Below are 13,509 nucleotides of genomic sequence, written 5' to 3'. Positions count from 1 at the left end.
TGAAGTGTAGCTGACTCCCAATTCATTCATCAAACAGTTCTGACAGCAATGGCGTGTGTGTGTTGCTGTGAGAGTGTGTGTGTTGCTGTGAGAGCGTGTGTGTTGCTGTGAGAGTGTGTGTGTTGCTGTGAGAGTGTGTGTGTTGCTGTGAGAGTGTGTGTGTGTGTGTGTGCGTGTGTGCGTGCGTGCATGTGTGTGCGTGTCTGTGTGTGTTCGTGGTGACGGATTTGTGCGTGTGTGTATGTGGAGCTGTGTGTGCACAGCTCTACTCTTCTTTGTGTGTGCCGTAGACGTGTGTGTGTGTGTGTGCTCTTCTTTGTGTGTGTGTGTGTGTGTGTGTACCCCCGGGAGGGTCCTTACGTTTGGGGGTCCAGCTCACGCTGAGCGGGGCGCTGAGGTACTCGGCCAGCTTGGCCACACCCCCCTGGCGGTCCTGGAGCCAGGCGGAGACGTTGCACACGTACTGCCCCATGTCCACCTCCTGGGGACACACCTCAGGCTTAGGGGACACACCTCAGGCTTAGGGGACACACCTCAGGGCAGGGGGGACACACCTCACGCTTAGGGGACACACCTCAGGCTTAGGGGACACACCTCACGCTTAGGGGACACACCTCAGGCTTAGGGGACACACCTCAGGGCAGGGGGGACACACCTCAGGGCAGGGGGGACACACCTCAGGCTTAGGGGACACACCTCACGGCAGGGGGGACACACCTCACGCTTAGGGGACACACCTCAGGCTTAGGGGACACACCTCACGCTTAGGGGACACACCTCACGCTTAGGGGACACACCTCACGGCAGGGGGGACACACCTCACGCTTAGGGGACACACCTCACGCTTAGGGGACACACCTCACTCTTAGGGGACACACCTCACGCTTAGGAGACACACCCCACGAGAAGGGGACACACCCCACGAGAAGGGGACACCAGTCATGAGAAGGGGACACACCCCACGAGAAGGGGATACCAGTCACGAGAAGGGGACACCAGTCATGAGAAGGGGACACACCCACGAGAAGGGGACACCAGTCACGAGAAGGGGACACCAGTCTTGAGAAGGGGACACCAGTCACGAGAAGGGGACACCAGTCATGAGAAGGGGACACCAGTCACGAGAAGGGGACACCAGTCACGAGAAGGGGACACCAGTCACGAGAAGGGGACACCAGTCACGAGAAGGGGACACCAGTCACGAGAAGGGGACACACCCACGAGAAGGGGACACCAGTCACGAGAAGGGGACACCAGTCATGAGAAGGGGACACACCCCACGAGAAGGGGATACCAGTCACGAGAAGGGGACACCAGTCATGAGAAGGGGACACACCCACGAGAAGGGGACACCAGTCACGAGAAGGGGACACCAGTCTTGAGAAGGGGACACCAGTCACGAGAAGGGGACACCAGTCACGAGAAGGGGACACCAGTCATGAGAAGGGGACACCAGTCACGAGAAGGGGACACCAGTCACGAGAAGGGGACACCAGTCACGAGAAGGGGACACCAGTCACGAGAAGGGGACACCAGTCACGAGAAGGGGACACACCCACGAGAAGGGGACACCAGTCACGAGAAGGGGACACCAGTCACGAGAAGGGAACACCAGTCATGAGAAGGGGACACCAGTCATCCTCACTCAGGATAAAGAGCTGATAATGGTCCCATGGTCACGCAACGCAAGGGGGACGCGGACCCCTAACGTCCTTGCAGACCCTCCATGCGTCCACCCGAGGGCCGGACGTGTACCTCCCGAATATTATTATCTTGCTTCGGGGCGACACAGCATTAAGGGCTGTGATTGGTCCACTCACTAAAACCCGACGCAGAACCAAAACAGGTTCACGACTGCGTCGAAGCGCCTGCGTGGTCGTTGCGTTGCGTCAACGTGGAACCAGAGTCAGCCCTTAAAGGGGACATCTCATACCACCAGGTGTGAGTGTGATTAGCCATTACAAGCAGGTTTGAAAATGTGCAGCATTGTGACATCACAGGTGGGCGTGTTCATCTAGATGTGTGACGGATAGATGGACACGCCAACCTGTGATGTCACAATGCTGCACATTTTCAAACCTGCTTGTAATGGCTTGTTAATCACACTCACACCTGGTGGTATGAGATGTCCCCTTTAAGGGGAAACCACTCACGATAAGGGGAAACCACTCAGTCTCGTTAATGATGTCATTGGTCATGTGACTCCTACCCTGAGTCTCATTAATGATGTCATTGGTCATGTGACTCCTACCTTGAGTCCTACCGATGATTGACTTTGGTCAGATGACCTACCTGAGTCCTCAGCAGGATCAGCTTGAAGGTGTCCGGCTCCACCCTCCTCAATGACATCACGCCACCGTCCAGCCTATCGGCGTCGCCCGGCCCGTGTATCAGGTTGCCGTGGTGATCCAGGGAGCCAATGGTGCGGGCGGATTGTACATCGGTTCCTATTCAAAAAATCGTTGAAAATCGAATTTAAAATATTTATATTTCTAACAAGTAAAGAATAAGTAAAATCTTAATAAATGAATAATATAATTATAATAAATAATTGTGCTATAATACCAGTACCACAAAAAATATGGTGGTAGCTGAACTATAGTAAAACGATTATATATATATATTAGGGGTGTAACGATACATGTATTCGTATTGAACCGAATCGGTACGGACGTCACGGTTCGGTGCATGAAGTACACGGCATAAAATTAAATAAAACTGGTGTGCAAATTAATTAATGTAATGCGGAACTAATGTTAGACAGGCAAATTCTTCAGGGACAACTAAACTGCCGCCCTCATTGGCGCCTAGGTAGCCGAGCTCCGCCTTCTGGCTAGTGCTACAGCTTTTTGTCAAGTCCACGGTGGAGTGAGTAAATCAGTCAGTACGTTTATATGCACAGCTTAAACCGATTAAAGCCACAGTTCGACTATGCTCCTCAATTGGACAACTGCAATTGTATGAGTATACATGGCGGTGAGAAAATCGATTCATTGGCCGTCAGTTTACTTCATGTCATTTCTCCGACGCTCCATTGTTCCGACCTCTCGGTCGTATGCGGACTCCCACGGCGGTGGAGCAGCGGGAGGAGTCCAGCCGGAGGAGTCGGAACAATGGAGCGTCGGAGGAATGACATGGACCCAAAGTGAACTGACAGCTGTCCTTCATACGGCAACAATCCCTTTCTCCCCCATGTAGCGTTTCATCCTGGACTTCAGAGAGTCAAAGCCAAAGTTCCTTTCCCCCAATTCCCTCTCCACCATGGTCGAGATAACCCCCACTACGAGTCTTTGTTGTGGATGTACCAGAGTCGGAGAACCCGACACAGTCTTTAAGATTCATAATATTATAGAATATCCCCGTCAGTTCGGCCGCGGCGCAATGAATGAATAAAGATCGTAAACACATCGGAAGAAAACATTTATTTTGACAGATGTGCCCGAAGTTACTACTTAACAACCTTGTTGATGATCAACGTTTAGGAAAACATGAACTTTTAATTCAGCCTTGGGTGAAATCGAAGCATAGTGTGTACTGAACGCATGTTGATGATGATACACTTCTTATAGGGGGTAATGGCACGACACCGGCTTCCTCCATCTCCTGCGTCACCGTTTTAAATAAATCGCTGTTTCTCGTTTTCCGACGGCGACAACCATAAACATATAAACAAAAAATTAAATATTTATGAAGAAATAGGAATTGTTTATATGCGACAACAACACGACTACCATCTCCTTCTACTTCCCCCGGCCGCAAGATCTCGAGCATGCGCAGAACGCGAACTCCAATGTGCGATCAGAGATAGCAGCACTAAAGACCAGTATGGCGAGTGGCGGCGACCCACAAGAGTTAGAGGACCCGCCCACCTCGTTGAGGTCGCAAATGTGGGAAAACGTTGGTTTCCCAGTAACTTACAGTAGTACAGTAGTTCCCTTCATTGTACCGAACTCGTACAGAACCTTGACTGAACCGAGGTATGAACCGAACTGTGACTTCGGTGTATGGTTACACCCCTAATATATATATATATATATATATATATATATATATATATATATATATATATACACACACACACACACACACACACACACACACACACACACACACACACACACATACACACACTAGTTATCGATAGTTTTAATGAACTAGAACAAAAGAAAAAGGTTTTGGCTAAGAGGGAATAAAGATAAAAGATGATTGAGCCATTAACGTTTTAAGGCAATAAACATCAAGAACACCTTTTTTCCATTAGCGAAAACTGATGAACTTACAATAAAATCTAATTATTTGCGTGAAATATGTGAACAATAAATTGACTACGTGTTTTAGGAGAAATTAAAATGGAACATTTTGGGTTTCGATAATTTCAACGTTTTAAAGTTGGCCGCGTTTTGAGAGGTGTATAAACAGGGTTATAGGGTGGTGTTGACGGTGTATAAACAGGGTCGTAGGGTGGTGTTGACGTGTATAAACAGGGTCATAGGGTGGTGTTTACGGTGTATAGACAGGGTGGTGTTGACAGTGTATAAACAGGGTCATAGGGTGGTGTTGACGGTGTATAAACAGGGTCATAGGGTGGTGTTGAGGGTGTATAAACAGGGTCATAGGGTGGTGTTGAGGGTGTATAAACAGGGTCATAGGGTGGTGTTGAGGGTGTATAAACAGGGTCATAGGGTGATGTTGACGGTGTATAGACAGGGTCATAGGGTGGTGTTGACGGTGTATAAACAGGGTGGTGTTGACGGTGTATAGACAGGGTCACAGGGTGGTGTTGACGGTGTATAGACAGGGTGGTGTTGACGGTGTATAGACAGGGTCATAGGGTGGTGTTGACGGTGTATAAACAGGTCACAGGGTGGTGTTGACGGTGTATAAACAGGGTGGTGTTGACGGTGTATAGACAGGGTCACAGGGTGGTGTTGACGGTGTATAGACAGGGTGGTGTTGACGGTGTATAGACAGGGTCATAGGGTGGTGTTGACGGTGTATAGACAGGGTGGTGTTGACGGTGTATAGACAGGGTCATAGGGTCGTGTTGACGGTGTATAGACAGGGTGGTGTTGACGGTGTATAGACAGGGTGGTGTTGACGGTGTATAGACAGGGTCATAGGGTGGTGTTGACGGTGTATAAACAGGTCACAGGGTGGTGTTGACGGTGTATAGACAGGGTGGTGTTGACGGTGTATAAACAGGTCACAGGGTGGTGTTGACGGTGTATAGACAGGGTCATAGGGTGGTGTTGAGGGTGTATAAACAGGGTCATAGGGTGGTGTTGAGGGTGTATAAACAGGGTCATAGGGTGGTGTTGAGGGTGTATAAACAGGGTCATAGGGTGGTGTTGAGGGTGTATAAACAGGGTCATAGGGTGATGTTGACGGTGTATAGACAGGGTCATAGGGTGGTGTTGACGGTGTATAAACAGGGTGGTGTTGACGGTGTATAGACAGGGTCACAGGGTGGTGTTGACGGTGTATGGACAGGGTGGTGTTGACGGTGTATAGAAAGGGTCATAGGGTGGTGTTGACGGTGTATAAACAGGTCACAGGGTGGTGTTGACGGTGTATAAACAGGGTGGTGTTGACGGTGTATAGACAGGGTCACAGGGTGGTGTTGACGGTGTATAGACAGGGTGGTGTTGACGGTGTATAGACAGGGTCATAGGGTGGTGTTGACGGTGTATAGACAGGGTGGTGTTGACGGTGTATAGACAGGGTCATAGGGTCGTGTTGACGGTGTATAGACAGGGTGGTGTTGACGGTGTATAGACAGGGTGGTGTTGACGGTGTATAGACAGGGTCATAGGGTGGTGTTGACGGTGTATAAACAGGTCACAGGGTGGTGTTGACGGTGTATAAACAGGTCACAGGGTGGTGTTGACGGTGTATAGACAGGGTGGTGTTGACGGTGTATAAACAGGTCACAGGGTGGTGTTGACGGTGTATAGACAGGGTGGTGTTGACGGTGTATAAACAGGTCACAGGGTGGTGTTGACGGTGTATAGACAGGGTGGTGTTGACGGTGTTACCGGGGGACGGGGTGTGCTTCCAGGTGACCCCCAGCAGGCCCGACGGGGGGAGGTGGGTGATGTTGGTCACGTGACACACCAGCTCCAGGGGGTGGGACACGGCCTGGGGGTCCCGCACCGCCGAGAGGGCCAGAGAGAAGGTGGGCTCTGGGGGGGGAGAGATTACATTAACACCTATACATTGGGATACATATATAGATATAGTTGAGAAATACAGATATACATTTTATACAGATATATATCTAAATGACATACACATACAAAGACATACATTTCATATAGGTGTAACTGATATAAACAGATATAGGTATAAATGAGAGATCCACATACACACACACACACACACACACACACACACACACACAAACATATATATATATATATATAGAGAGAGATTTGATTAACATTAAGATACAGGTGGCATTAATAAATATGAATTATATATAAATATATACAGATGAGCTATAGATAGGTAGTAGGCATAATTTTAGGCACACATGCTAAAGTTGACTAAAAAGAGGAATAAAAAAATCATCTTTTGGAAATTGATCTTAATGCCTTAATTACAAATGAGGAAAAATCCAACCTTTAAGGACACCAATTTGCTTCTTGCAATCTGCCTGCCTCTGATTCAAAAAGCAAATTGGTGTCCTAATAGGTTTGATTTTTCCTCATTTGTTTAATTCAGGCATGAAGATAAATTTTCAAAAGATGATTTTTTTATTCCTCTTTTTAGTCAACTTTAGCATGGTACCTAAACTTATGCCTACCATTGTAGATACAGAGGAGATATAGAACTAGATACCCAGATGAAATATAGATCTAGATCCACAGATATAGATCTAGATACCCAAATGAAATATAGATCCACAGATGAGATATATATATATATATATATATATATATATATATATATATATATATATATATATATATATATATATATATATATATATATATATATATAGATATAGATATATATATATAGATACACGGATGATATAGATACACAGATATATATATAGAGAGATCTAGGTCCACAGATATAGATCTAGATCCACAGATATAGATCCACAGATATAGATATAGATACACAGATATAGATCCACAGATATAAATCTAGGTCCACAGATATAGATCTAGATCCCAGATATAGATCTAGCTCCAAAGATATATATCTAGATCCAGAGATATAGATCTAGATCCACAGATATAGGTCTAGATCCACAGATATAGGTCTAGATCCACAGATATAGATCTAGGTCCACAGATATAGATCTAGATCCCCAGATATAGGTCTAGATCCACAGATATAGATCTAGCTCCAAAGATATAGATCTAGATCCAGAGATATAGGTCTAGATCCACAGATATAGATCTAGATCCACAGATATAGATCTAGGTCCACATATATAGATCTAGATCCCCAGATATAGCTCTAGATCCACAGATATAGATCTAGATCCACAGAAATATAGATCTAGATCCACAGATGAGATATAGAACTAGATCCACAGATATAGATCTAGATCCACAGATGAGATATAGCTCTAGATCCACAGATCTAGATCTAGATACACTGATAAGATCTAGATCCATGGTTAACCTAGATCCGTCCGTCTGTCTGTCTAACAGGACAAAGGGATCCAGACGGAGGACATGGGGCCCGGCACGACGCTCCAGGGGCCCGCAGAGAAGCGCGCTAAAGATACACTGAGGCAGCATCACCGCGAGGCACCGCGCCCAGTGTGTGGCGGTGTGTGTAGTTGTGTGTGTAAAGGTGTGTGTGCGTGTGTGGGTATAAGTATAAAGGTGTGTAGGAGTATGTGTGTGTTTTTATGTGTAGGAGTGTGTACACGTGTAGGGGTGTGTGTGTTTTTGTATTTCTTTTTTTTTAGGTGTGTGTTTGTATATTTTTGAAGGGGTGTGTGTGGTTGTGTGAGTGTAGGTGTGTGTTTGTATTTGTGTAGGGGTATGTGTGCAGGTATGTGATCCAGATTGGACCTTTACGCATCAGTGAACACTGATTGAACACAAACACACACAATCTCCCTCACAAACACACATTCCCTGTTTTAACGCACACACTCCAGTACACTGAAGATTCAGTACACGCAGATTCAGAGAAACACAATTTGGAAAAGCCGCACATTCGTAAAATACAAACAAGGGTATAAAATGTGCATCTCTCTCTCTCTCTCTCTCTCTCTCTCTCTCTCTCTCTCTCTCTCTCTCTCTCTCTCTCTCTCTCTCTCTCTCTCTCTCTCTCTCTCTCTCTCTCTCTCTCTCTCTCTCTCTCTCTCTCTCTCTCTCTCTCTCCATCTGCCACGAGATGCACTTGGCGTGCACACACCACTGACTCCCCTCACATCCGTCAAGACAGAGATGTTTCATTGCCAGTCCGTTTTCTGTCATGACACACCCTCTGTCACACACACACTCTGGCAGAGATGCACGCTCTCATACACACACAACACACAAGCAAGCTATTTCACACACACACACACACACACACACACACACACACACACACACACACACACACACACTTCATTAAGGGATGTAATCTCCCTCCCCCTCTCATTCTCTTCTCACCCAACCATGGTGGTGCATCGTAGTGAATTAACATTTTTTGCTTAGCTTCTTGGTGGATTTTTATGCACTTGCACTTTTATATCTTCATTGTTCAATGCACTGACTAAGTCGCTATGGACAAAAGAGCCTAAATAAATGTTATGAGATGTGTCATGTCAGGATCAGCATCCCCGATTATCATTGCCGTTCTGTTCTGTCTGATCACTATCACTATGATGTTCACCATCATTACGTTCTGTTCCATCTGATTACCATTACCATCACTATGATGTTCACCTTCATTGCGTTCTGTTCTGTCTGATCACCATGACTATCACTATGATGTTCACCACCATTACGTTCTGTTCTGTCTGATCACCATGACTATCACTATGATGTTCACCACCATTACGTTCTGTTCTGTCTGATCACCATGACTATCACTATGATGTTCACCACAATTACGTTCTGTTCTGTCTGATCACCATGACTATCACTATGATGTTCACCACCATTACGTTCTGTTCTGTCTGATCACCATGACTATCACTATGATGTTCACCACCATTACGTTCTGTTCTGTCTGATCACCATGACTATCACTATGATGTTCACCACCATTACGTTCTGTTCTGTCTGATCACCATGACTATCACTATGATGTTCACCACCATTACGTTCTGTTCTGTCTGATCACCATGACTATCACTATGATGTTCACCACCATTACGTTCTGTTCTGTCTGATCACCATGACTATCACTATGATGTTCACCACCATTACGTTGTGTTCCGTCTGATAACCATCACTATGATTGTCACGACTCAAAACCATTGCCTAGTTTTCTGAATGATCCCCATCACTACCGTTTTCATTGCCTCCTCTTCAGTCTGAACATCATCATTATAATCTCTCTCTCCTTCTCCCTCTCTCTCTCTCTCTCCCTTGTCAGAGGCGTGTCGTGATTTGCCCACTGTTGTATTGCCTGCTAACACCCCACCCCATGTGCAAACGCTCACACACACAATCTCTCTCAGTCCCTTACCAATCATTGCACCTTCCCTCCAACCTACTACTGTTGTTCTCACCCTGTGCACACACACACGTGCACGACAACACATTTACACACCCACACACACACACACACGTGCATGTCCACACACACGCGCATGTCCACACACACACACACACCCACACGTGCATGTCCACACTCACACACACACGTGCATGTCCACACACACGTGCATGTCCACACACAAACACACACACGTGCATGTCCACACACACACACGTGCACATCAACACACACACACATGCACATCCCCACACACACGTGCACATCCCCACACACATACGTGCACATCCCGCCACACACACTCGTTCTCACACATACATCCTATAAATAGAACTCCCTCTGCTTGAAACAGGAGTCGAATGACCAATCGCCAGGTGAGTCCTAACACATGGCGGCCAATCAGTGAGCTCGATTACACCGACGCCCCCTTACAGACAGACGTACAGACGTCTCGATCGGATCTTCCACACATGATTCAACACCTTTCTTTAGCAAATAAAATCATGTCCAAGAGATGCCCCTGTCTTAGTCGTTCTGGCTGGTTACCATGGTGACCATCCCCCCCCCTCCATCCCCTATCACTATTGCATCACCCCTCCACGGTCTCTCTATTGTTCTACTGCTGTGTGCTGCTCATGCTTCTGCCGTTACCATGACGGAGCGATCTCTCTTCAGTACGAAGGACCTAATGTACAGTGGTAAGAATTAGTTCATGCACCAATGCTAAAGTTGTCTAAACAGAGGAAGAAAAAAATCATCTTTTGGAAATTGATCGTAATGTTTAATTAAACAAATGAGGAAACATCCAGCCTTTTAGGCAACCAATTTTCTTTGTTAATGAATAATGTATTATCATTCACAAAGGATTAAAATACAGGGTGCATAAGTATAGGAACCCCTATGTTCAATTCCCATAGAGGCAGGCAGATATTTATTTTTAAAGGCCATTTATTTTATGGCTCCAGGATACTATGTCTCCTGATGAAGTCACCTCGGCCTTTGGAATTAAAATAGCCCCACATCATCCTCTACTCTTCACCATACCTAGAGATTGGCATGGTTTTATTTCAGTTAGCCTATTATCCCTCTCCCTCTAAAGTACTCTCTTCTGCCAATAATACATAGTACTAGCACCAATACTATAGTACTACTACTACCACCACCAACACTATACTACCACCACTAGTACCACCAACACTATAGTACAACTACCACTACCACCACCAATACTACATAGTACTACCACCAATACTATAGTACTACATCTACTACCACCAATACATAGTACTACTTCTACTACCATCAATACTATACAATAGTTCTACTACTACTGAAGGGCCCTTCCTCTAACATAACCTTTGAGTCAATCCCTCTTAAGCTTCTGTCTGCCAGGAGAAAATATGGGTCTGCATTATTTATGAATACATTAATCCCCAAACCTTCACACCATTCAGACACACACACGCATACACATCGCAAACACAATCCCCACCAGCCCTAGATGAACTGCTGAACTAACCCTAGATGAACTGCTGAACTAACTCTAGAGGAACCACTGAACTAACCCTAGATGAACTGCTGAACTTTCCCTAGATGAGCTGCTGAACTCACCCTAGATGAACCACTGTAATAACCCTAGATTAACCACTGAACTAACCCTAGATGAACCACTGAACTAACCCTAGATGAACTGCTGAACTTTCCCTAGATGAGCTGCTGAACTAACCCCAGATGAACCACTGTAATAACCCTAGATGAACCGCTGAACTAACCCTAGATGAACTGTTGAACTAACTCTAGAGGAACCGCTGAACTAACCCTAGATGAACTGCTGGACTATTCCTAGATGAACTGCTGAACCCTTACCCTCACACAACTACAGATGAACCACTGAATTAAACCTAAATGAACTGATGAACTAACCCTCACCCTAACACAACTATAGCCTGGTACCAGACTCTCGTACTTCATTTTATTTGCACAGGGAGTCTGGCCCCTCTCCATTGACAAACGTTAACTCACTTCTTGAAGGCGGGTGTCTGTTGAAGTTTAAAACTATTGGATCTGCCCAGTGCCACTTTGGATCTGCCATAACCAATCGCTAACGTTTGACTACAGCTCAAACTAGTGCATGACCTCAACGTCAATATTCTCAGCCGCTCCCTCTTTTTGCTGATTGGACCAGCAAAATTTGGCCGGAGAAAACCTGCGAATATACCGCAAACCCAGGCGTAGTATTGAATGGAAATTAAAATTGAGTGGAAGTACATAGGCGGGCGGAGCCAGGCTACTCACACAGCTACTGATGAACGGCTGAACTAACCCTCACCCTACACAACTACAGATGAAACACTGAACTAACCCTCATCCTCACACAACTACAGATGAACTGCTGAACTAACCCTAACCCTTGCACAACTACAACTAACCAAATGACGAAACTATATAATATAACAATCACAGTGAGACATAAGATAAAAGAATAGATAACTGAAACTGTATTGTGTGTTTACAACACATACACAAATAAACAAATGATAGAGAAAATCCCTGTAGTTTTTGTTTTGGCCTTCAGTATACACTTTTGTTGAGTTTTTGTAATTTAATCGTTTTTGGTCCTTTTTTAATCTCGTCCCTGACAACATCCAATAAAAGGTCAACTAAAACCAAGTTTAAAAAACTATAGTCAACTAGCAAAAACCCTTTAAAAACAAATCAGACCAAAACTAAAATTTAACATAAAAAGTCCCCAAAATTATTTTTTTATAAAAACAAATGAAAAATGCTAAACTCTAATAACATTGGTATGCAAGGGTTGAAATACGATGTGACATTCAAACCTGACCGATCTGAGGTCACAAAATGTTGCTATAGAGACGAGTGCACAACACACACACACAGCACCTGCATGCACGTGTGTGTGTGTATGTATGTGCTGCACTGCTGACACCAACTCCAAGGGGAGCATAGATAATTCCAACAGCATAAACAGGTGCTCTGGAGAGTGTGTGTGTGTGTGTGTGTGTGTGTGTGTGTGTGTGTGTGTGTGTGTGTGTGTGTGTGTGTGTGTGTGTGTGTGTGTGTGTGTGTGTCGGTGTGTTTGTGTGGACAACCAGTAGATTTATGAAGTTGCGGTTTGAGAGAAAGCGAGAGTGAGTGAGAGAAGAGGCAGACAGACAGAGAAAGAGAGTGAGAGGGAAAGAGAGAGAGAGGTGTGACCGTATGCATCTGACAGGCTCCGGTTTCAAAAGTGTGTCAGGAGTGAGTGAGTGAGTAGGAGAGAGAGAGAGCGAGAGCGAGAGCGAGTCTGTGTGTGTCTCGGGTGTTTCTGGTTGAACCCCGCCGTCGGCAGCTAGGGGGTCAGAGGGGGCCTTCTGGGACATTCCTGGTTGTGTTATCGGGCGGGGGGGGGGTCTGAAGGCGAGTGTTAATGTGTGCTTTTATACAAGGGATCTGAGAGTGTGTGTACCGATCAGTCTCTCGAGGGGACCAGACAGACCTACTCTTTCTCACACACACACACACACACACACACACACACACACACACACACACACACACACACACACAAGTCTTCAAAGGAAATCAGATAGAGAAGGACGGACAGACAGGAAGGAAGAAAGAGAGAGAAACATATAGAGAGTGAGGCAGGGAGAAAGACGGGGAGGGAGGGAAGAGATAGAGACAGACAGCCAGATAGATAGACGGACAGGGAGAGAGAGAGAGAGAGAGACAGACAGACAGGAAGAGAGGGAGGGAGAGACAGGGAGAGACCGACCGACAGACAGACAGGGAGAGAGACAGAGGGACAGGGAGGGAGAAAAA

At 45.9% G+C, this 13,509-nt stretch overlaps 1 protein-coding gene across 1 annotated transcript in view; it reads right to left on the bottom strand.

The window, feature by feature from the left end:
* ptgfrnb (prostaglandin F2 receptor inhibitor b) overlaps nt 1–13,509 on the bottom strand; it is a 56,392-nt gene that overhangs the window by 16,932 nt on the left and 25,951 nt on the right. The window contains exons 6-8 of the mRNA XM_079737791.1: nt 6,036–6,182; nt 2,293–2,447; nt 361–481 (exon numbers count right to left, since the gene is read on the bottom strand). Of these exons, the coding sequence (XP_079593917.1) occupies nt 361–481; nt 2,293–2,447; nt 6,036–6,182 (423 nt within the window). The remainder of the gene's footprint in view (nt 1–360; nt 482–2,292; nt 2,448–6,035; nt 6,183–13,509) is intronic.

The sequence above is a fragment of the Pollachius pollachius genome (assembly GCF_949987615.1).
Source record: "Pollachius pollachius genome assembly, chromosome: 6".
Taxonomy (NCBI): domain Eukaryota; kingdom Metazoa; phylum Chordata; class Actinopteri; order Gadiformes; family Gadidae; genus Pollachius; species Pollachius pollachius.
The sequence above is the reverse complement of the archived record's forward strand: the minus strand, read 5'-3'. Positions and strand labels throughout refer to the sequence as shown.